This window comes from Guyanagaster necrorhizus (assembly GCF_019112545.1).
Source record: "Guyanagaster necrorhizus MCA 3950 unplaced genomic scaffold BT62scaffold_66, whole genome shotgun sequence".
In the NCBI taxonomy this organism is placed as follows: Eukaryota; Fungi; Basidiomycota; class Agaricomycetes; order Agaricales; family Physalacriaceae; genus Guyanagaster; species Guyanagaster necrorhizus.
The window spans coordinates 46,277-67,238 of record NW_025064945.1 but is presented as its reverse complement, the minus strand read 5'-3'; the positions used below and the strand labels follow the sequence as shown (position 1 = coordinate 67,238).

Here is a 20,962-nt window from a genome sequence, read left to right as displayed (position 1 = left end):
ACAAGCAGGACATGGCTGGTACCAGACTCTAAAGACAATGATGATCTCTCTAGGATTCACCATCAGCAATGCAGATGAGGCCATTTTCTACTGAATCAAATCAGAGACCAAATATACTATTGTCACAGTTGCCACAGATGATTTCACCATCATTGCAGACTCCCAAAATGAATCAGACCAATTCAAACAAGAAAGAGGCTCACATTTCAAGCTAGTTGATCTCAGACTCATACATTGGCTCTTGGGGATGCATATCACTCAGGACTGGAAAAGGTGCACCATCAGCATTGGACAGCCAGCCTACATTGACCAGATCACAAAATGATTCAGAGTTCAGGACTTGGCATCATTTGTGACACTAATAGAAGCAAATCTTGATCTAAATCCTGATTCACCCTCCATATCCATAGAATCTATTACACCACATGAAAAAGCACTCTATGGTGAGCTGCTAGGGTCTCTCATGTATGTCACAGTTGGATCTTGCCCTGAAATCAGCTATCTGGTATCAGTGTTATCACAATTCATGGAAGACCCATGTTCAACTCATCTAAAAGCAGGATTTTGAGTCCTCTGTTATCTCAAGGGTACATGCGATCAATGGCTTATAATTGGTGGTCCTGGCATCAGTCCTAAGGGCTATCATCATGATGCAGCATATTCCAATCAGCCTGGGCAAAAGTCTATATCTGAATTTGTCCTATTCATGGGTCAAAGTGCTGTTATGTGGACATCAAGAAAGCAACAAATTGTTACTGTCTCCATCAGTGAATCAGAATACATTGGACTCACACCAGCATTGAAGAACATGATATGGCTTCACAAACTCCTCTCAGAGCTCTCCATCTTTGTTGCAAACCCTTCTATTTACTCAACAAAATCTACTACCCTCTTCTCTGATAGTCAAAATGCACTTTCTATTGCCAAGGATTCAGTATTCTATGAATGAATGAAACATATTGGAGTTTGGTACCATTTCATTTGACAAACCATTGAGCAAAGCCACATTAGACTGATGTACTGTCCAATAATAATTGTTAGACCCAAGCATCACATGATCCTAAACACATGATAAGCAGATGTCCCTTCACACTTTGAGAGATCACCTGGGTTCACTGATTGTGTCTTCGAATCAATGTGGTACAAGGCTGTGGAAATGGCTTGAGGTTAGAATGGTATGTGCATAAACTTGAGCTCAAAGCTGAGGTATGCCAGCAAGAGCTGTTGGTCTTAAATACTATACTGTCTGTGCTAATAATACTTCCTACTAATTGTATCTGCCTGTGTCCATGGTGCCCATTGTCATTGAGCATCATTACCATACATAAAAGGTTGCTTGTCATTGTCAAGCATCTTTGTTTTAATAGATAGTGGATGGGTTAGTTGTGATGACTAAGCCCCCTTTCTCCCATAGTCCCATGCTCTGACTAAGCATAAATAGGGGTAAGAACAAGGAGAAAGGTGAAAAAATTGTAACATTACCCCCTCCTTAAGACCATCATCCCGATGGCTTAATTTAGGGATAATTCATAGTCATGTATGGTGTCATCTGCCAACATGTATTTTTCATTTATCTATTGGTTCGATTTGGGTCTGTACCCCTTCCAACTAACCAGGTAGTCTACTGTTGTTGTTGTTCCTCTGCCTTTTGCCTTGACCTTTTGGAGTTTGTGGTTGAGGACTTGGTCGATCTCATAATGTTCCTTATTGTTGATTAATTTCAGTGGTGGCGGTGGTGGCTGTTTCTGGTTTGGGAATGCCAGAGCGATATACTGTGATAGGAGGTTCTCGTTGAAGACATTATGTATCTTCCAATGAGTGGGAAGTTTGAGTTTGTAGATGCTATGCTCTATTTTCGAGATGATAGTGAAGGGACCTGTCCATTTATCTGATAACTTTCATTTGGGACAGAGGAGATGAAGGTTTGTCATATCGAGCCAGACTTTATTGTTGGCTGAGTACTGGTGTGATGGTCAATGGTGTTTGTCATATTGTGTTTTTATTGTAGACATGGCCTTTTTAAGGGCAATTTTTGTTTCGGTGTGAATTTTTGCCATGTCAGTGGCAAAGTCAGTCAAGGCAGGGGTTGTCATTTGGTGAGTCATGGAGTGGGCGACATTGGGATGACATCTGTAGTTGACGAAAAATAGGATACATCCTGTTGCAGAGTGAACACAGTTGTTGTGTTGAAAAGCTGTGAGTGCTAGCCATTCAACCCAGTCGTCTTGTCGATAGTTAATGAACAATCGCAGGTACTTCTCAACTTCCTGATTCACTCATTCTGTCTGCCTGTCGGTTTGTGGATGATATGTGGTGGAGGTGTTCCGCTTAATGTTTAGTAGTTTGTACAAGTCCTTGAGGAACTTGGAAACAAACTGTGGTCTCCTGTCAGAAATGACGACTTGGGGCATTCCATACTTGGCATAGACTTCATCCCTTAGGATTTTGACCCACCCTTCTGAGTTTAGTTCCATTGAGCATGCGATTGGGATGATTGCTTTGGAGAATCGGTCAACAATGATGAGGATTGCATCATATCCATTGCAATCAGGAAGTCCAGTGATCATGTCGACCGAAATATGAGTCCAGGGCAACGATGGGATTTTATTTGGATGGAGGGGGGCAGCTCATGGCTGTGTGAAGGCTTTCCCTCTTTGGCAAGTTTCGCATGCCTTGATGTATGCAGTGATATCATTTTCTCTCTTGGGCCACCAATATTCGCATAGGACTAATTTCTTTGTCTTGGCAATGCCTGGGTGTTCTGCGGTCACATGATCATGGCATGTGGCAATTATTTCCCCTCATAAGTTTTGGTCTCTTGGGATATAGATTCTCTCATCATACCAGATCATGCCATCTTCCTTTGTCATTCCTTGCTTATGATTTAGGGAGGGTGCTACCTGTTGGTCCCATTTGTGATTGTCATGGGTAGCACTTTTGATCCATTCATGGATCTCTTCCTCCATTGGCAGTATCATGGCTTGAAAATGTTCAGGTCAGAGGATCATTACTCCCATATTGTCATTTCCTCCCTGATCATGATTGGCACATCGAGACAGGAGGTCAGCCTTTTTATTTGCCATTCCTGCTTTATGATGTAGAGTATATTGATATTGGGTGAGTTCGGTGACCCACCAGGCTTGTTGTCTGTTTAGCTTCTGAGGTTGTCAGAAATACCTGAGGTTCTGGTGGTCGGTCCAGATCTCAAAGGTTTGAGAGGCTCCAATCAAGTAGTGTCACCACTCTTCTAGAGTGAGCATTATTGCCAACAACTCCTTGTCATAGATCTCATAGTTTCTTTCAGTCGTGGTCAGGGCCTTTGAAAGAAATGCGACTGGCTGCCATCTTCCCTCCTGCTCTTGGGAAAGTATGGCTCCAATTGCTCCTTCACTAGAGTCAGCTTCCACTTGAAATTTTCCTTCTTGGGATGGGATTGCAAGCACAACATCCTCTGCTAGGCACCTTTTCAGGTCAGCAAATGCAAGCCATTAGGGGTTTCCCCAATGCCACAGGGCATTGCCAGTAAGTTGGGTCATTGGTCGGACAACTTGCTATAGTCCCAGATAAACCATCGATAGAAATTGGTAAATCTGAGAAATGACTGTAACTCCTTCTTCTTTGTTGGCTCCAGCCAATCAATCACCCTGGCAACCTTGATTGGGTCCATTCGGATGCTCCCTTTGCTAATGATTACTCCTAAATATTCGGTTTCCAACACTTTGAATTCACACTTTTCCACCTTGAGGAATAGCTTGTGCTTCTGCATCAGGGCAAGTACTTGCCATACTAGGTTTCAATGTTCTTCCTTTGTTTTGGACATGATTAGGATGTCATCTAGGTAAATGGTGACCTTTCCCATGGCAATGAGGTCTTTAAAGATATCGTTCATCATCCACTGGAACATGGCTGGGGAGTTGGTCAGCCTGAAGAACATAATGGTGGGTTTGAAGAGGCCTCGGTTGGTCCTGAAGGCAGCCTTCCACTCATCCCCCTCCTTGATTCACACATTGTTGTATCCCCAATGGATGTCAAGCTTAGTATAGTACTTGGCTCCTCATAGCTTGTCCATTAGCTCTGAGATTAGGGGCAGTGGATATTCGTTTTTGATTGTTATTTTGTTTAGCTTCTGGTAGTCCTGGACCAGATGAAGCTTGCCATCCTTCTTTTTCATGAAGAAGAATGGAGAGGCCATTGGGGATTTTGATGGTCGAATACATCTGCTGGACAAGTTTTCATTGAGGAACCTGTCAAGCTCCTGTTGCTCGTGATTCCCCAGGGGGTAGGTTTTACAGTCCAAGTTGGCACTGGCATTGGGGACAAGTTCTATGGTGTGGTCCCATGGCTTTGGCAGTGGGAGTTTGTTGAAGCTCTCTTTCTCGAAGAGATCTCGATAGTCTCACACCCATTCTGGTACCATTTCTTCGAATGTCTTGTTGACCTTCCCCTCATTGGCCTTTGCTGCCAGGTTATTGGCATGATGAATGGCCCAGATACGAATCTCCTTCTGCAAATCCACTGCTAAAATGGTTTTGCTGTCTTCCATCTCCTCATCCCACTTATCCTCTGGGTCTTCATCAGGCAACTTGAATGGGATTTTCCAACAATGACATCAAGCAAACATGATTCATCCAGTCTTCCAGTTTATGAGCGGGTTGTGCCGTATTAGCCAGTTGTGTCCTAGGAACAGTTCCTTTGTTCTGAGGTCCATGACTGCTAGGTCGATCCATTTGGAGTGATCTCTGATAGTTAAACAGAGTTTGATGAACTCCATGATTGATCCCACCTGGTTCTTGGTTCCATCGGCGTTGTACACTGGTATGGGAGTGGCAGTGGATCGGGTCAGGAGTTTGTTTTGAAGGACAAATGCTTGGTTGATTGAGCTCCCGGTACACCCACTATTGATCAGGGCAGTTACCGAATGGACAGATCGGGCGGTTAGGGTTTTGATCTGTGCCTTGGTGGTCAGGTCCCTTCCAGGAGTTTTAGCATGCCTAATGAATTTGTGGGGTCCTCATAGTTCATCTAACCATTTGAGGGCTCTGCTACATGGGGTGGCCTTTAATTCCTCTATGACTGCATCAGTGACTTCTCCTGTTTGGGTCCGATGTGTCCACCCCCTAAGCATGGCTTTCACTGCATTGCCATCAATGGCTCCTTTGATGGCTCTCCAAGTCTATTCTGTGTTGAACAGTTTGAGCCAGTTCAAGGGGCTCTCTGCCCTATTTCAGCCCTTAGGCATTTGAGTCTTACTTTGCGATTCTTTGGTGTGCAGGATAACATTGGGTATATTTGAATGCTTGTTACATGCAGCCATAAGAGTAACTACAGAAGTTGTATTAGTCCACCCAGTGGTTAAGGGTTGCACACCAAGAGGTTTGTTGGCCAGTCCAGTGGAATTGCTCACTGGCTGGCCCCATCTTTTACTTCCTCCACTTTGGTTTCTGATGTGAGTTCCTCCTCCTCCTTTTGTAACTCAGCAATCTGTGCCTGTATGTCCTCACATGTTCTCTTCTTCTTCAGGCAGTCCTTGGCCATGTGCCCTTTCTGCCTGCAGTTGAAACACTTTTCTTCCTTCTTCATGTGGTTGATGTCCATTGGTTTGCTGGTGTCTGTGTATGTTGTTCTGATCCTGGTCTTCTGCATGCCATAAGAGAGTGAAGCTGTTGAGGTTCCTGATGGTTTCCTGGCAGTTATCCCTGAGTTCTTGGTCAGAGTTGGCAGTGTCGACTTCTTGACATAGTCTTGGAGTGTCGATGATTCTGCTTTCTGCCTTTGCCGTTCCTTATACATCTCGATGATCCGCTCTTTCCATGCATCATACCCGATGGGTATCAGTTTCCTGATGCCCATCGCAGAGATCATCATGAGGTATGAGGGGGGAACTCCTCTCTTGAGGGCTTCAACCATGTGGCCAGTGTTGGCCATGTCCTCTTGTATTCCCGCTAGTTTGGCGAGTCTTTCCAGCTCATCAAAGTAATCTGTCATAGCCTTGTCTCTCATTTTATACTCTTTGATCTTTTGCTTGTGTACTTCTTGTACCACTGGATCAACAAACTTGTTGTTTAGCATTTGTTTAAATACCAGCCATGAGGGGTATCAATAGCGATTGCATGTGGTGGATCGGAAGTTTGGGGAGATTAGAATCCACCACGTTTTTGCCTTCTCTTCGAGATAAGAGACAGCAAACGCTACTTTGTTCATGTCAGTCCCTAGGTAGCCAATATACACCTCGAAGTACTGTTTGCAGTCGACAAGGAATCGGTCAATATCATTGGACACTCCTTTGAAAGGTCATGGTTTCCATAGGAGGTCAGGATGACATTAAAGGACAGCAGCATCGTAGGGTAGTGCTCCTATCAGATTGGGCCATTCTTCAAAAGGGGGTCAGTGCCATTCTTGCAGGACCATGGGGAAGGAATGTAGGGAGTTGTCATCAGCCACAGGGCTTCCTTGGGGGGGTGCATCTTTTCATACAATGACTCCATCTTGCATGGTGAATCCGAGTTGTACTGCTTCGGAGTCATCTCATACTGGTTCCTTGCCTGCTCTGCTCCCTCCTGCTTGGTCTGATGGTGGCTGTGCTCCCAGGAGTCGGCTTCCCTTGCTGGTCCAGGGGTTCTGGAATCCTTCTAGTTGCTGCACCACTTGGCTCGGTCAGTTTTGGGTACAGCTGAGCTGAGAAGCTGTACTTCGGACTGAGGGGCTAGTTTCAGCCTGGCTATGGATCAATGGTGCTATGTATACTGCCCACTTCAGTGGGATGGATGGGGTTCATGGCATTGGCTTTGGAATTGTCACCTTGTGGCTGGGTTGGTATGAGGGTATCGGCATGAGCAGATCTTCTGGGTGCCATCGGCCATATTCTTTCCATGCATATTCCATCGTGGCATACTGTAAAATCCTTCCTTTTTCAGTGTTTTCTGCATACCAATATTCAAGTCCTAAAGACGTTGCTTGCCAGCATGCATCTTGCCATAAGAAATTCCTTCTCTGCTCATACAGCTCCTGATACTCTTTGTTCCTTGCTCACTCCATTTCTTCTTTCAATGCTTCTTCATCTGTGTCTTTGCCTGCCCTCACGAGAGTTTGTCTGTATGTGTATGGCTCTTCACTGTCCTCATCGCCCTCCTTGTTGCCCTCATTCCTGCTGTCCCCTTCCTCGAGGAGGGAACCGATGGGCAGGTCATAGATGGATGGCACCATTGGTCATAGGGTCATTGGAGACCCCTGCACCATTCTGGGTGCTGGGTCTGGTATTGCTAGGGCCAGCCCCTTGGCTGGTTTGATGGATGGTAGGGTTATTGAGCTGGCTGTATCGTGTTCCTCTATGCACTCTTGTCTCCTCCAGTTCTCAGCTATAGAGGCTGAAGTAATGTCGAAACTCAGGATTGAGGAACTGGTGGGTGACCCTGCTTCCCAGGAATTGCTGGAGGGCCTGGTTGGAGACATGGGCATTGTCTGGAACTCAGAGCCCATAGGCTCCGAGTATGGAGTTGGCATCCGAGAAAATGGTGTCAGTTCAAGGGGGGTACTGAGGGGTGGGAGGTCAGTTGTTGTTGATCTGGCCTCGTCAGATAGCCTTGTTCCAGCTAACAATGCTGGCAGGTCCTGTCCATGAGTCAGTGTTTGAGTCAGGCTCCCTGAATGGGGATCCCGAGTCAGTGCGGAGCCCATACCAGCCTGGAGAGGCCGATCCCATTCTTTTGCCTTCCTCTTGCCTCCTTCACTCTCTCCCCTGCTGGTCATATACTGTGGCTTCATATTGTTCCTGGGCTTCATTTCATACATACTTGGTGAGCTCTTCTTGGGCTCACCTGATCTCAGCCTGTCTGGTCTGGTTCTGCTGCTGCTGCTGTACTGCATCATTGTAGTTAAAAGGGACCATGAGGTCCTAGTCCAGGAATACTCACCATATGATCCTGTCTCTGGCAGCCCTTCCTCTGGCACTGGTGGTCCTGACTTCTGGCTCACTCCCAACATAGAGATGTCGATGGGGGTCCCTGGCTGTGGAGATGGCAATTTTGACATTGGCATAGTTGGGGTGTATTGTCCTTCTGTGTGGGTCATCAATCTCCAACCTGCTGATAGACTGGCTAGAGCCAGAGTTTGGCTCAGTGGGGATGTAAAGGGAGTCATGGGGAGTGCCAGGGGATTTGCAGGATCTCAGAGCCATCCGAGCAGCATCAAGAGAGTCCCGAGCACGGTTTTCAATCTCTGAGAGGATTGGGGAGGGGGAAGGCTCAGAGGCTGGGACTGCTGGAGCGATGTTGTCAGGGATCTCCTCGGGCTCCTGGTTGAGGTTTATTGTCCATGGGTTCTGGAACCCTGTGAGAGCAGGGTGGCAGTCTCTGCTGTTTCATTGAGGGGGGTACTGGGGTCCTTCTTCCTTGTGAAGGCTCCCTGAATGTGAGTCATTATTCCTGGTTTCTGATAAGGGTCACCCTTGTGGCTGGAAGGATGTTCTGATGGAGGCGGGGATATCATAAAACAGGAGGTCTGGGGTTGCATTTTGTAGTATATGTTGAATCTGCTGGAACACCTGATAGCGCCTGACTATCCAAGCTGTTACTGATTGTTGTCCATGGCAGAGGGTGATGATGGCAAGAAGACTGAGCAGTGCTCCAATGATGGAAGTGATAAGCTCAAAGAAGTCATGATTCAAGTTGGCAGTTGTTGCTGGGGGCATTCGGTTTCTCAGCACAATTGAGCTTGAGAAAGGGAAGATGAAAGCTTTGAGCTAATTGTTAGACCCAAGTGTCATGTGATCCTAAACATGTGATAAGCAGATGTCCCTTTGCACTTTGAGGGATCACCTGAGTTCACTGATTGTGTCTTCGAATCAATGTGGTACAAGGCCATGAAAATGGCTCAAGGTTAGAATGGTATGTGCATAAACTTTAGCTCAAAGCTGGGGTATGCCAGCAAGAGCTGTTGGTCTTAAATACTATACTGTCTGTGCTAATAATACTTCCTACTAATTGTATCTGCCTGTGTCCATGGTGCCCATTGTCATTGAGCATCATTACCATACATAAAAGGTTGCTTGTCATTGTCAAGCATCTTTGTTTTAATGGATAGTGGGTGGGTTAGTTGTGATGACTAAGCCCCCTTTCTCCTATAGTCCCATGCTCTGACTAAGCATAAATAGAGGTAAGAATGAGGAGAAAGGTGAAAAAATCATAACAATAATATGGTTGCTGACATTCTCACAAAACTGTTGGCTCATCCAAAATTCAAGAAGTTTGCAGAGGCACTGGGCATCATGTAAGTGAACCATTTACATTTTGAGGGGGAGTGTTAGACATAGGAATAGTACAATATACACACATTCACTTACCTATTTAATATTCCTTCCTTTTTTGGCATGTCACACTGTTCCACATATCTCAGCTTTCAACCATAATGCTGAGATGTGAGCACCTTCTATACATATCTATTCTTGACCATATTTACTTATCACCTATGTAGTAATGTTACAATATTTGATCCTAGGTAAATAACACAGCTTTCAACTATAACACTGAGATTAATGTTATAATGTTTTATTCTAGTATTCATTCTCTTTCAAAACTTTTTTTCTTGTTCACCATGTCCATGCTCCTACCTTGTTAACTCCAACATAATCTGATCATGTGCTCTTTATTTTCAGGAAGTCTTTCTGCACTTGTATTAGCACAATTAGTGTCAAGTGCTGGTATGTCATGCACAGTATGACCCCCTCTGGTATCATCCTACTGCTAGGCCATGCCCTCTACCTATCATCACTCAAACCAGCTACCATACAAGTCCCATTTTACTGCACTCTAGCCATATTCTTTATTGTGTGCATAGTAGACTGTAATACAGTCAATGTATTGTCATATTTCACAAAATTACACATCTGGACATGCAGCAGGCATGTCACCACTCAATATGTGAACAAGCATGTGATAAATCAATGTTGTATCAAGTTTGTACAGTCATGTCAGAGTTCACCATATGTGCTTAGATCAGTGTGATCAAGACTTCACTGATTGAGCTTGAGAGGAGAGAGTAGTATAGAATAAACTTTAGCTCAAAGCTGGAGTTGTACAGCAAGAGCTAACCTACTTATATAACTGTTCATGAATATAAATATAGTCTCTACATTATTATGTCCTCTTGTGTTGTGATGCTGTATTATCTGGTCATCAGGTGTGAGACAAATAAGCCCCATCCATTGTTAAGGCATCCATTGCATGTCATCATACAATGGCATAGCCTGCCTATTGTGCTTTTGTCAATCACATGGTGATAATCCCATGATCTTAAGTGCCCTCCTGATAAGATAGACACCAGATAAGATAAGATAAGATAAAGTAAGAAAATAGAAAAAATCATAACAGAGAAATATGTATTCCTCTGCTTTTAGGCATTGCTGAATGCCATGCCAAATCTCCATTGCCTTGCTCTGAAATCTGCTCAAGTGTCATCATAGGATGATATATCTCTACTCCAAGGTGTCCCATCATTATCATACATGCTCCTACTGCATCTGAGAGTCTTTGATCTTAGTGGTTGCAAACTCAAATTTGTGAGCATTGTTGAGATGGTCAGGGATCATAAACAAGGGACTACCACTATGGAATACAAGACTGGTATGCTCTATTTCAAATGAAGTAGTCTCTTAGAACCCTTGATACCCTTCTAGTGCTTTATATATTAGTTTTCAATTAGCTAATATCTGCACATTGATTAATACTTTTATATATGAATATTTTATGCATTGAAATAATTTATCAAAAACTTTAATAGCAATATTGGCTGATGCAGTCCAGTTTATTGACCCACTAAAGGACATATGTATATCTCTATCTACTACTAGCTCTACTTTGTCTTGTTTGCCCATTATGCTTGGCATCATGACTGTGGTTATATCAGCTTCCTAAACTACTGTTCAAATCCATCCCCAACCTGTGCTACCTTTCTATAACCTCTCAATCGAGGCCTCTATCAGTATATAACGAAGCCCTGATGGTTTCGTTATTAATATGCGTGCCCCTGCGTCATCTCCGGCCACTTGACCTCCCACTTCCACCCAGAGTAGATGTCTTGAATGATCACGGCTCGCAGGCAGGGTAATAACCCAGACATAGACCAAGTGGAAACCGTGTACTTTCGTTATCCCCTGACCCTCGATTCCCCTTATGCTCGTATTTGGCAGAATCGAATTGATGGAGGGTGGAAGATCATATGCTGGGAGGTATGATGAAAGAATTTCTGCACTTTGAACCTCTGCAGATATAGAGCATCTCATCTTGTTCTTTATCTAATTTTAGTGCGACCAGGTATTTCTCCCCCCTGCATTGAATTTATGTCCACCAATTTCTTTCCAGATAGGCTTTCTTGTAGATCGGTACCATGACTAGAGCTATTGATACCATAGTTGTACTGCGACATTTATCGAAGCTAGATTTCACAGTAGGCCTCAGAGATGCGGAACAACATCAGAACAGACACGAAAGACAGAAGTGACGCGTGTGCATGACATGTTCGCCCTTAACAATGCCTTATTTGTCCGGAAAACACGGCGGTCAAATGTGCCGGAAGGCCACCATGTGATATCAGTTTTCACACTCTGAGTCAGTCCTGACAGACAGTACACATATGATATACAGTCGCTTCGTGTATCTCCTTCACTGCTACCGCAAGGCTTGCTTCTTTGTCGAATACTATAACGTTGATGCGTATGTCTGCCTTCATTATCCTCGCCTGTAGTTAATGTTTCATTCTTTGACCCACAAGACGAAGCTACCCTTCTTGCTGCCAGTTCCAAAATTAGATCTACATCTATGGGAACATTGCCGGGAGACACACACTTGCCTCGCATACCAGACCTTCTCAGATGCAACGATGTTCCGTCGGATAGAGAGCCATCCCGTTTCCAGGATAATCATCATGTGGGGACCTAAGCGTCTTGCGAATCGTGATGAGAAGATCCCGCATGTCAAAGTTCTTACCGAGTCTCGTATCAATGAATGTCACATGGTGCAGGTGAAAATCGAGGACACCAAAGTACTCCTTCTCCAATGAGAAGATTACCCCATGATGGTTCTTCGCTCCATCGCTCTTGAGACCATCCCATCCCCTTCCGAAATAATGTCGCAAAGCATTGACTTATACGATAGTCTGGATGCTAGGAGATCCCCATGGACGTTGTCTCAAGTATTCCAGAGCTGGCGAGCGACTATTGTCAGCTCTCCGGATCTGTGGTCATCTATCTTGCTTGATATGGTGGGTGATCTCAATGATCCTTTGTCATCCATTTGCGCACAATTTTCATGCTTGGAATCCATCTTGAAAGGTCACGGAACGCACCCCTCACCATATGGATTCGCAGTACCATCGACATTGCAGATCATCCCTTTCTTTCCCTCATTTCCACCCTCACTTCCTGTATCGAAAATCTACTCGTTTTATGCAATCGTCTTTGTTCCATGCAAGGCCTTTCCCGGGGTCAGGGGAGTTTGAATAGGCTCCGTCGTCTGAAAATCAAATCAGTGGATGCTACTGGTCAGCCTACGTCTCGGATACATGATGGATTTGATTATGCAGGAAATCTGCGAGTCTTCGAGGGGGAGATGCTGCAGCCACTGGTCATTCCCTTCATCGCCTGGAGCCATCTTGCCCACTTAATGTTTCCAGTCTATGGTACGCAGGACCTTGATCTTCTTCTACAGGCGAAGTGTATGAAGAGTCTCGAAATTAACGACATGGGAATCAAAATTCCAGACGGCCACGAAACCATCTCCCTGCCCCATCTCACTTGCATGACACTCAGGAGAAACAGCGCGATTCTATCTTCACTTTCCATTCCAAACCTCACTGTCATAATCCTTGTTTACAAGAGAACACCCGTTTTTCCCCAGCTCAAAGCAGCAAATGCAATCACACCACTCAAAATCACATGTCTTGCAAGCCGGTGCAGACCGATTTTGGCGTTGCTCCCATAACCATTCCGTTCCTCTCCCGTCATTTCCGCATGGTCCTGGTCCTATTTCTTCTGCTACAGCTATCATCGGTATTGTTCCCTGATAGTCCTAGCGATATCGGACAGGATCTTCATGTAACATTTTCAATCAAAATCTATCTTCCTTTTGTCGCTTTCCACGAAAGGTAAATATTAATCTTTGTGGTAACATTGCATCGCTCATATATTTCTTATAGGTGCGCATAGCTGGAAAATAATACCGGTGAAACTTGGACGTTGATATGGATTACTCAAATGTCAGCCAATGGTAAACAACCGCACGACCATGGTGTCTTCTACACGGCTGGACTTCCTTTTCCCCAGAGTAAGACTCTGGATTCCTTGGGACGGCCTTGGTGGTCGGTCTCTGCTTGTCCTCCAAGGTCGATCCTGTTCTTCAACGTTAAGGTATGGAACGGCCCCGTTGACTAGCAGCGCGAAGGATGACGGAGAGTTCGGTGCAGCACCGAAGGAACAATATTTAGTGGAAGATAACGAAGAGACAAGGAATTAGGTATGATTTCTCTCTGCGACGCAGGATGATATCTAATTATTTTGCTAGAAATTGTCCCAACTTTATCTGTCTGCGAGTTTTTTCCATCCGATACGACGATTCATTAGTGCTACCTTCCTTTCCTTATCTTGCGACACACTACATGCAGATGATGCGAGCAAATCCTCCTCTCAAATCTGTGTGAAAACTTTGGATAGAGCTCATTCGTGTATGAGCGAACCTCGTCCTTCTTGGCTTTTCTGGGAACCGCTCTCAGACCTTGCGCGTATCTTACTCTCATTTATTTTGTTACTGGTGATACCCTTTTTCACACGAAACTGCACCAGGCATGTCGATGAGTATCTTCCCTCCAGATCGACCGCCTGCGAAGGGATACATATTCATCTCGTACGTGATACCTGGGCATCTCTTTTAAGTGTACGTCCGGTCCAGGCGACTGCTACCTAGGAACAGCCACCATGTCTTCTACAGCTCTATCGTTGTCACCTGCATTATTCCGCAGCTGTAAAGCCCTTTGCTTTTCATGCGCTGGAATTGCCAATTACTTATGGATGTCGCGACACTTCGGTGAAAGCTGCAGTCACATGTGAGATTTTGATTTCCCTTTTCTTCCCTTCTACCAATATCTGTGCACTGGACTGTCCACACTGCCAGCGCCTCTGCGACATTTGTATCACCCAATTTTGTAGGTGCAGGAGTCGTAGGATGTGTTAATAATGGGAAGGTTGACTTTACGCTTGTGTTGCCCAGTTACCGTACGGCGCTTTGCCGTCAATTGATACATCACAACCGCCCGGAGCGCGTCGTAGGAATGATTTTGTGGCGAAGCTTACGAAGAGAAAGGGGCTCAGGATGGATGTGAATTTGAAGTTCATGTCAACGAATCCATAGGGTACGGTTCTCTTTCTGCATGCGAGGACCACAGATTAAAGTTTTCCAAGAACTGCCCAAAGTATATTCCTCTCCAAGAGCTCGTGCCATACCAAGGTTCCCCAACAATGATTATGGCAAGCGCCATCCTCAGGACGAAGAAGAGCTTCTCGATTCCATCACCTCCTACGTACAATCCTGCGACAGAACCTTCTTTGGCACCACGTATGCTAGATTGAAGATGATGCTAGCCGGTTGCCTTCTCACCTTGTTATGAACATCCATAGTGGACAATCTGGGTTCATTCACATCTCGCCTGCGGCCAAGCATACCCTCGTTCTTCCCGAAACCGTATCATGACCTCTCGGGAACGTCGTGGCCACAGCTCTCGCCTCCTTCTCACGACAGGGATGTAGTTATATAACCGGTCATGCACGGAACCATATTGGAGTAGACTCGCAGAAGATTATGTTCCTTCAAGACCGGCTGACGACTATTTATGTGACCGAATACATCTTCGTGCATGATGCTCTCCCCCTCTGGTGTCGCAGTATACGTCGTAGCTGACGTAGACAGTTGTGCGAGGCCGTGGGTTGCTTGTGAAGTGGCTGGGCATGGGGGAAAGTCGTGGTGTTCATCAATACCGGGTGTATCTAGAGAGAATTTGAGTAATTAGTTTATAAAACTACTCACTGGGCTCAATAGTCAAGGTCCTTGGCTTGCTCAAAGGTTTGTTATTTGGTGGTCAAAACGGAAGGGAAGCTAAATCAAATTTCTGGAACACGTACAATAAGGGGAGGCCAGGGGTAGCTGCACGCATGCTCATGCGTCGCCAGAGCCCATACATGTTGGTTTTGAGTATATAGAAGTATCCTAGAACAAAAGAGTCAGAAGAAAGGGAATGTCCTAGCTCATTTACCTCTGCTTCAAGCAAGAGCAAACCACCCAGGATACGTGCAACTACGGCATAGGGAGAGTACGTTGCCCCTGCTCAGCATACAAGCAGTGGTCCAAGCCATTGTATCTCGATCCCCAGCACATTCCGAGGAGGTGTTGTCTGCTGTCAGCTTCGGTCTTCGCATCAGACAGGGTAGGGAGGGAAGTTGTGTTGAATTGAACTGGAGAGGAATTTAACGAATAGAAAAGTAGTAAAAACGAACTGGTATATGCATCAGACACCTATATGACCCATACTGATCCTCCTTCCAATGCCTGGAACAGCTCTGTGGTCGGGGAGGTCAGCCACCTCAACATTCGTGCTGAGATCTTGAAGGTACGAGCCCTTTGAGGCTGTAGGGCCCAGATGCATGCTTGTCGGTCCATAAGCAATGCAGTGTCATGATTGGATGGAATAGAAACCTATACAGAAGAATTGAAGGAAAAACAGTAGAAATGGCGGTGAAAGATAAGGGAAAGATGTGGCAAACCAAAAAAGGAAGTACGAGTCAGCTGGTCCATGACATCGAGTCTATGTGCCTGGCAACTCGTACTACCACATCGGGAACGTCTGTTGAGCGCAGTCCCTATAGCCCGCGTGTACGACATCTGGTCGAAGGGTTCGCACCGGTCCTGCAGTTCGACGATGACTCTCCAACAACAGTCACGCTCAAAAGTATCATCCTCCACTGTTCGACCATCACCATCTTTATTGGGACTTCTCCCGCGAACTGAACATCATCGCCGGCCAACCATCATCCTCAACTACCAGGTTCATATGACATCTGGGGTACATGCATATAGCGCCGGTTAACCTGATAAACGATGACCACATTCGCGCGTGGAGGGTGTCTTTCACGCACATGGCACCTACCCGTTCATTCCCGATCACGGTAAAGGAGAAGCCTGGTGATGCAGCTATGTAATGCTGTTGGCGCTGGCGCAGAAGGTGGTGGAGGTTCAGCTCGGTCTGTTCGGTGTTATGTCCCCGCTGGGGCCGTTGATTTCAGGTTCAGTTTTTATACCCTTATCTTAATTCCATTATTCCACAGGGGGAAATTCGGTTTCCTGATAGCATTTTCGGGACCGAGAAAGGCTTCAGTAAAACCAAAGCTTTTGAGGTTGACGAGCTAAATGCACAGGAATTTGCCAACGCGGCATATCAGTACATCGCTTTCTTTGATTGCCTTTTACCAGGACACGACGGTTATGCGTGCTTGATGACAAGAAGCAGGATTCGCCTCTTAGTTTCCTTGCCACTCCTATCGTTCTGCTGACATTTCTACCTTTTAATGACTCGTTTATTGCGGCGTTTTGGAGGTATTTATGAATGAAGCGGCAAGAAAATTTTTCGGACTATCGCGATCATACACCGCCACCGAAATAACTCCGAATTCCAGGACTTGCGATCTCCCCGCACCGAGGAGGCCAGTTACCGAGCTTCTTGGGTTATTCTGGCCCGTATTCAGCCATTACTTTTAATGAGCTCCTTTGATTAGGTAAGTAAACGGAAGTTTTCTTATACTTAAAGAGTTCCGCGTGTGTATAAAGTCATTATATTGGCTCTATACTTACCGTTATCATGTATTAGGCACGTAACCAGTCAGCAATCAGCTTCAGTCCGCCCTTTCGTCGTGGACATGATTTTTCCTACCCTCTGGGATCTATCAACTAGTCTCTGACCGTAAATTGAACTCTAAGGAAGGTAGAATGCAAATTTATTGTTGAATCTGGACTAAAGGCAACGGTACAATAATAGAAGGGCGCTGGTCGGCTACTTCGGGCAGGGATCAATGCTGAGAAATGTGGTCCTAAACTATTGTCATCCACTCCGATGAGGATTCTACGGGCGCGGATTACCATGGATGGTGGACTATTGACTGCAGATACTAGTTCATTTTTGAAAGCCAAAATGGGACCTTAAAAGGTTTCGTTTTCAGATTCAGTTTTTATCCCCTTGTTTTGAGCTCTATAAAACGAAAAACTACCTCAACTTCATTGTTCCATACAGGAAAGTTTTCATACCGATGTACTGTCGGTCTTCTCAGGACCAAGAAAGGCTTCTCTAAAACGAAAACTTTCGAGGCGTCATGGTTTACAAGCTAAAAAAGCACTAATCTCTGCTGTGACATTTTTAACTCGCCTCTTCACATCCATTCATTTCTCTCACTGCTTTTCATCCCTCCGCCTTTATCATACGGCTCCCCAACTTTTCAGTTCATGCGTCTAGTCGCCGACCTCAAGACAAACCAAGAAACACCTCGTGTACATTCTCATCGAGGAAACACGCCTACGTTGTTGAAGACGAAACATTGTCCCCTTTGTCCCGCCAAGTTCACCAGGACGACACACTTGAACAGACATTTTGGTTCACGTAAGGATTTCGACCGGCTACAGTATGAATCCCGCGCTTGACTACTAAGATATCATCCGAACAGATACCAACGAACGTGAGCATCGATGCGAGGTCAGCATTTTTCAGAGCGAATGCAGTTGTAACGGTATGCTAATTCCAGCTATGGTAGATATGCGGTGCAGAGTTCAACCGGAGCGATGTTCTGGCTAGACACAAAAGGACGTGCGGCGGTCCGTGAGTAGTCAGTCACCTTCTCAGGCTTGAATAATCAACTAACGGCGTTATCATAGTCTCGGTTTCCTTCGATCTCGAAGAAAGTCCTGCCAGGTCTGCCCCACAGTACGATGACGCTTCACTCCTTTCCTTAACATTCGTTTAGGCTTGTGCAGACTCAAAAGTCAAGTGTAATCTTGACAGTCCATGCTCAAAGTGCATTTCTCGCAGCAGGGAGTGCGTCTATGTCAATGATCCGGCAGTCTCGCAGGAAAAGAAGAATAATGCCAAGAGACGCCGTATCAAGAGACGCATTCAAACGGAGCTTCTCGATGACAATTCTCAGGAACCACTTTCATCGCCCATAACTTCATCAGATCCACTTCAATCTCCTCAAAACAGTGAGATATTACCTTCCTTCGATCCTACCCTATCAGTAGCTGCAGACGCTACCCCGTCTTCCTCTTTCACTTCATTGAATTGTCCCTCCTTATCCGCCATCTTTGACCCTGTCATCAAAAAAGCGGTCACTATTGCTGATGCTGATGGTGAACTATGTGATGATTCTATGGAAAGATCATTCTCAAGTGGCGTGCTTGATGACTTCCTCGATAAATCCTCTTTTTCCACCACTGCCACGTTGCCGAAACTCCCATGGTTCCCAGCTAACGGAGCATCTGGATTGAATGTCGACTACTCTTCCCTTATAGCTTCCTCCTCCGGCTTCGTTTCTATCTCTACGTTATCGGATAACGAAACTCCTTTCTGCGAAATTTTCAATCCCTCATCCCCTTATACGGTATCTTCGGGGTGCGCAGACTTACTCAGCAGGGCTCAACCGCTCGATATAGAAAATGAACAATACCGTGTGTACCCACATACCATGATTACTTTGATAGCTGACATACCCTCCAGTACATCTATTTTTCTCCGCTTTCTGTACACAAATTCCTTTAGTGCACCTGGGGTCGTGGACAACAGAGGACAAACCGCTCATCCTCATTCACGCAATGCAAGCATGCGGTGCGCTGTTTCTCAAAACCCGCCGAGCCGTCTCTTTTATAACCGAAACTTTGTCTTCGACGCGGGATGCCGTCATCCATGATTTTGTCAGTACTTCGCTTTAGCGAATACATATCTTTGATACTAATGCAAAAACACACCCAGATCAAAGTGCCATGTAGTCTCAAAGAGCAAGATTTCCTTATACTCGCCGTTGTGTTGCTCCAGACTATTGGTCTCTTCCACCAACGTTCCGATTTTCGGGTTTCGTCTAATGTATATCATGGGATGCTAGTTATGGTATGGTTGGAGTCTATTTATGCTGGACTGGGCCGTCTCTGACAGAAGCCAATAGATGATCCGAGGGTCAGAAGCCATCGCTCGCTCACGTTCTTGGACGTTTCCTGATTCGAACGATCCTCTCCTTTTGGAACAGTCTTGGCGGAACTGGGCGCTTCACGAAACTGTGAAACGGTAAATCTTAATCGGTTCTGCATGGCTATCAACTGTTGCTGATTTCGCAATGCCATCTGTAGCGCACTATTACTCTCATATCTCCATGACTGCTGTCACTCTGTCTTTTTCTCGATGCACCCGTCATTTCAGACTGCGGAATTCAACATGAATCTCCCATGCGATGAGGCCATATGGAAGGCGCAAACTGCTGCAGAATGGATTGGTCTGTTGCAGAAACCATCGCCGTACGGTCTGGGGTCAGCTAGACTATACGGTGTCGGGATGCAGCAAGCTCTAGCTAATCTCAGCGAGATGAGACTTAAAATTTCGCTGACGCCCTTGAACCCATTCTCGCATTTCATTCTGATCCATACGATCCTCCGTAATGTCTGCTTCTCCTACTCGGGCTGCGAGTCGTCTGGTAGTGATGCTGAGTCTTCTACTGCACCGGAGCCAATGGGTAATGACGGCCGTGGAGGGAATCGGTTTGCGACTCAATACGCGTTGACAAACTGGTTTAGTATGTGGATGTCTTGCCCGGATGGGAAGGAGAGAGATGAGGAGCCGCCTTTTGTGCACGATGCTCTTCCGTTCTATTGGCTGGCACAAATTTTGCTGCTGGCTATTCGACAAGGTGAGACGGGGGGGGTTGTGAAAAATAGGTTTCATGTTATGAAGGAATGGCTGGATCATATTCGGTCATTTTTGCGCAAGCATAAAGAGCTTCCTTCGAATCTGTGGGATGAGTTGGAGCTGATTCGCCATCGAGTCTCGCACGCTGAGACGACTGCTTTGGAAGATCATTCTAATGGTCTTCTTTCTTTCTTTCCAGAATACTAACTAATCCTCAAAATACTATCCTTCTCTCTCGTATGCATTTAGACTCCATATGTATTATTACAACGATCTCGTAGAGTCGCGTATCATTTATCTTTTCTAGAAATATCCGTAACAAAGCGTAGACAGACATCACAAGATTCTATAGATATACGCCGTCGTCTGGTGAAAGAGCTTACTTATTACTGTCACCATGAGGTTCATGTAATTTCCTGAAAGCCTTAAGACGCAACGCAGCGCCTTACTACGAATACAGCACAGATAGATTCTGAGAACATGATCATTGATGGTCCGTAACGAAGACCCGAATGATGAACAATTTAGGAAACGTGCTTTGGTCTCAATACGGGGGGGATCATTATCGATACAGGTGCACAGCCAATTGAGGGAGGGATCCCTATCGAAGTTCGGGTAGGATCACGAAGACAAAGTGGTGAGAGGTGATGGATGCTGAATTGAAGTTCATGCAAACGAAGCCATGGGATATGGGTTCCTTTTCGCATACAAGAGCCAAAGCTTAATGTTTTCCTCCAGGAACCACCCAAGGTGTATTTATTGGAAATCCCCGGTGTTGCGCAGGGTAGACTCCAGGCTGGTAAGGCCAGAAAGAATGAACTTATTATTCTTCAGCTCCTACAGAGCTTGTATTTATACTCTCAGGCTTGTATCTAGAATTTACTACAACTTTCTCTTTCTCTCGAGCTTACTCATCAACTCTCGGCATGATGCTGGATTGCCCCTTCTAGAACTTTCCAGCAAAATCCCAACAGTATTCTTTTCCAAGAGCTCA

General features: G+C 45.5%; 4 protein-coding genes across 4 annotated transcripts; 3 read left to right on the top strand and 1 right to left on the bottom strand.

The window, feature by feature from the left end:
* Positions 1 to 11,871: 11,871 nt before the first annotated feature.
* Positions 11,872 to 14,732, top strand: BT62DRAFT_1013680 (uncharacterized protein; the record flags this gene model as incomplete). Its single annotated transcript, XM_043178098.1, has 10 exons — positions 11,872 to 12,033; positions 12,094 to 12,474; positions 12,537 to 12,875; positions 12,938 to 13,134; positions 13,610 to 13,767; positions 13,829 to 13,889; positions 14,157 to 14,187; positions 14,253 to 14,360; positions 14,428 to 14,597; positions 14,660 to 14,732. The coding sequence occupies 10 exons, from the start codon at positions 11,872 to 11,874 to the stop codon at positions 14,730 to 14,732; spliced, it is 1,680 nt and encodes a 559-aa protein (XP_043033139.1).
* A 39-nt stretch (positions 14,733 to 14,771) lies between these two features.
* On the bottom strand, positions 14,772 to 15,219 carry BT62DRAFT_1013679 (uncharacterized protein; the record flags this gene model as incomplete). Its single annotated transcript, XM_043178097.1, has 3 exons — positions 14,772 to 15,025; positions 15,066 to 15,085; positions 15,161 to 15,219. The coding sequence occupies 3 exons, from the start codon at positions 15,217 to 15,219 to the stop codon at positions 14,772 to 14,774; spliced, it is 333 nt and encodes a 110-aa protein (XP_043033138.1).
* Positions 15,220 to 15,828: 609 nt separating this feature from the next.
* On the top strand, positions 15,829 to 16,790 carry BT62DRAFT_1013678 (uncharacterized protein; the record flags this gene model as incomplete). The annotated part of the gene is made up of 6 exons (XM_043178096.1): positions 15,829 to 16,098; positions 16,156 to 16,201; positions 16,255 to 16,307; positions 16,361 to 16,473; positions 16,506 to 16,575; positions 16,629 to 16,790. 6 exons carry the CDS (start codon positions 15,829 to 15,831, stop codon positions 16,788 to 16,790), a joined length of 714 nt encoding a protein of 237 aa, XP_043033137.1.
* Positions 16,791 to 17,324: 534 nt separating this feature from the next.
* BT62DRAFT_938786 (uncharacterized protein) lies at positions 17,325 to 20,283 on the top strand. The gene is given in 10 exon segments (XM_043187603.1): positions 17,325 to 17,407; positions 17,419 to 17,682; positions 17,747 to 17,775; positions 17,834 to 17,898; positions 17,955 to 17,991; positions 18,044 to 18,743; positions 18,793 to 18,986; positions 19,045 to 19,179; positions 19,235 to 19,353; positions 19,416 to 20,283. 9 exon segments carry the CDS (start codon positions 17,529 to 17,531, stop codon positions 20,173 to 20,175), a joined length of 2,193 nt encoding a protein of 730 aa, XP_043033136.1. The 5' UTR covers positions 17,325 to 17,407; positions 17,419 to 17,528; the 3' UTR covers positions 20,176 to 20,283.
* Positions 20,284 to 20,962: the final 679 nt, after the last annotated feature.

Excerpts from the sequence above, each read along its gene's own strand:
- BT62DRAFT_938786 (XM_043187603.1), top strand. The coding sequence starts at position 17,529 with ATGCGTCTAGTCGCCGACCTCAAGACAAACCAAGAAACACCTCGTGTA. Across the intron at positions 17,776-17,833 it reads AACGTGAGCATCGATGCGAG|ATATGCGGTGCAGAGTTCAA; the intron begins GTCAGCATTTTT and ends CAGCTATGGTAG. Across the intron at positions 19,180-19,234 it reads ATCATGGGATGCTAGTTATG|ATGATCCGAGGGTCAGAAGC; the intron begins GTATGGTTGGAG and ends AGAAGCCAATAG.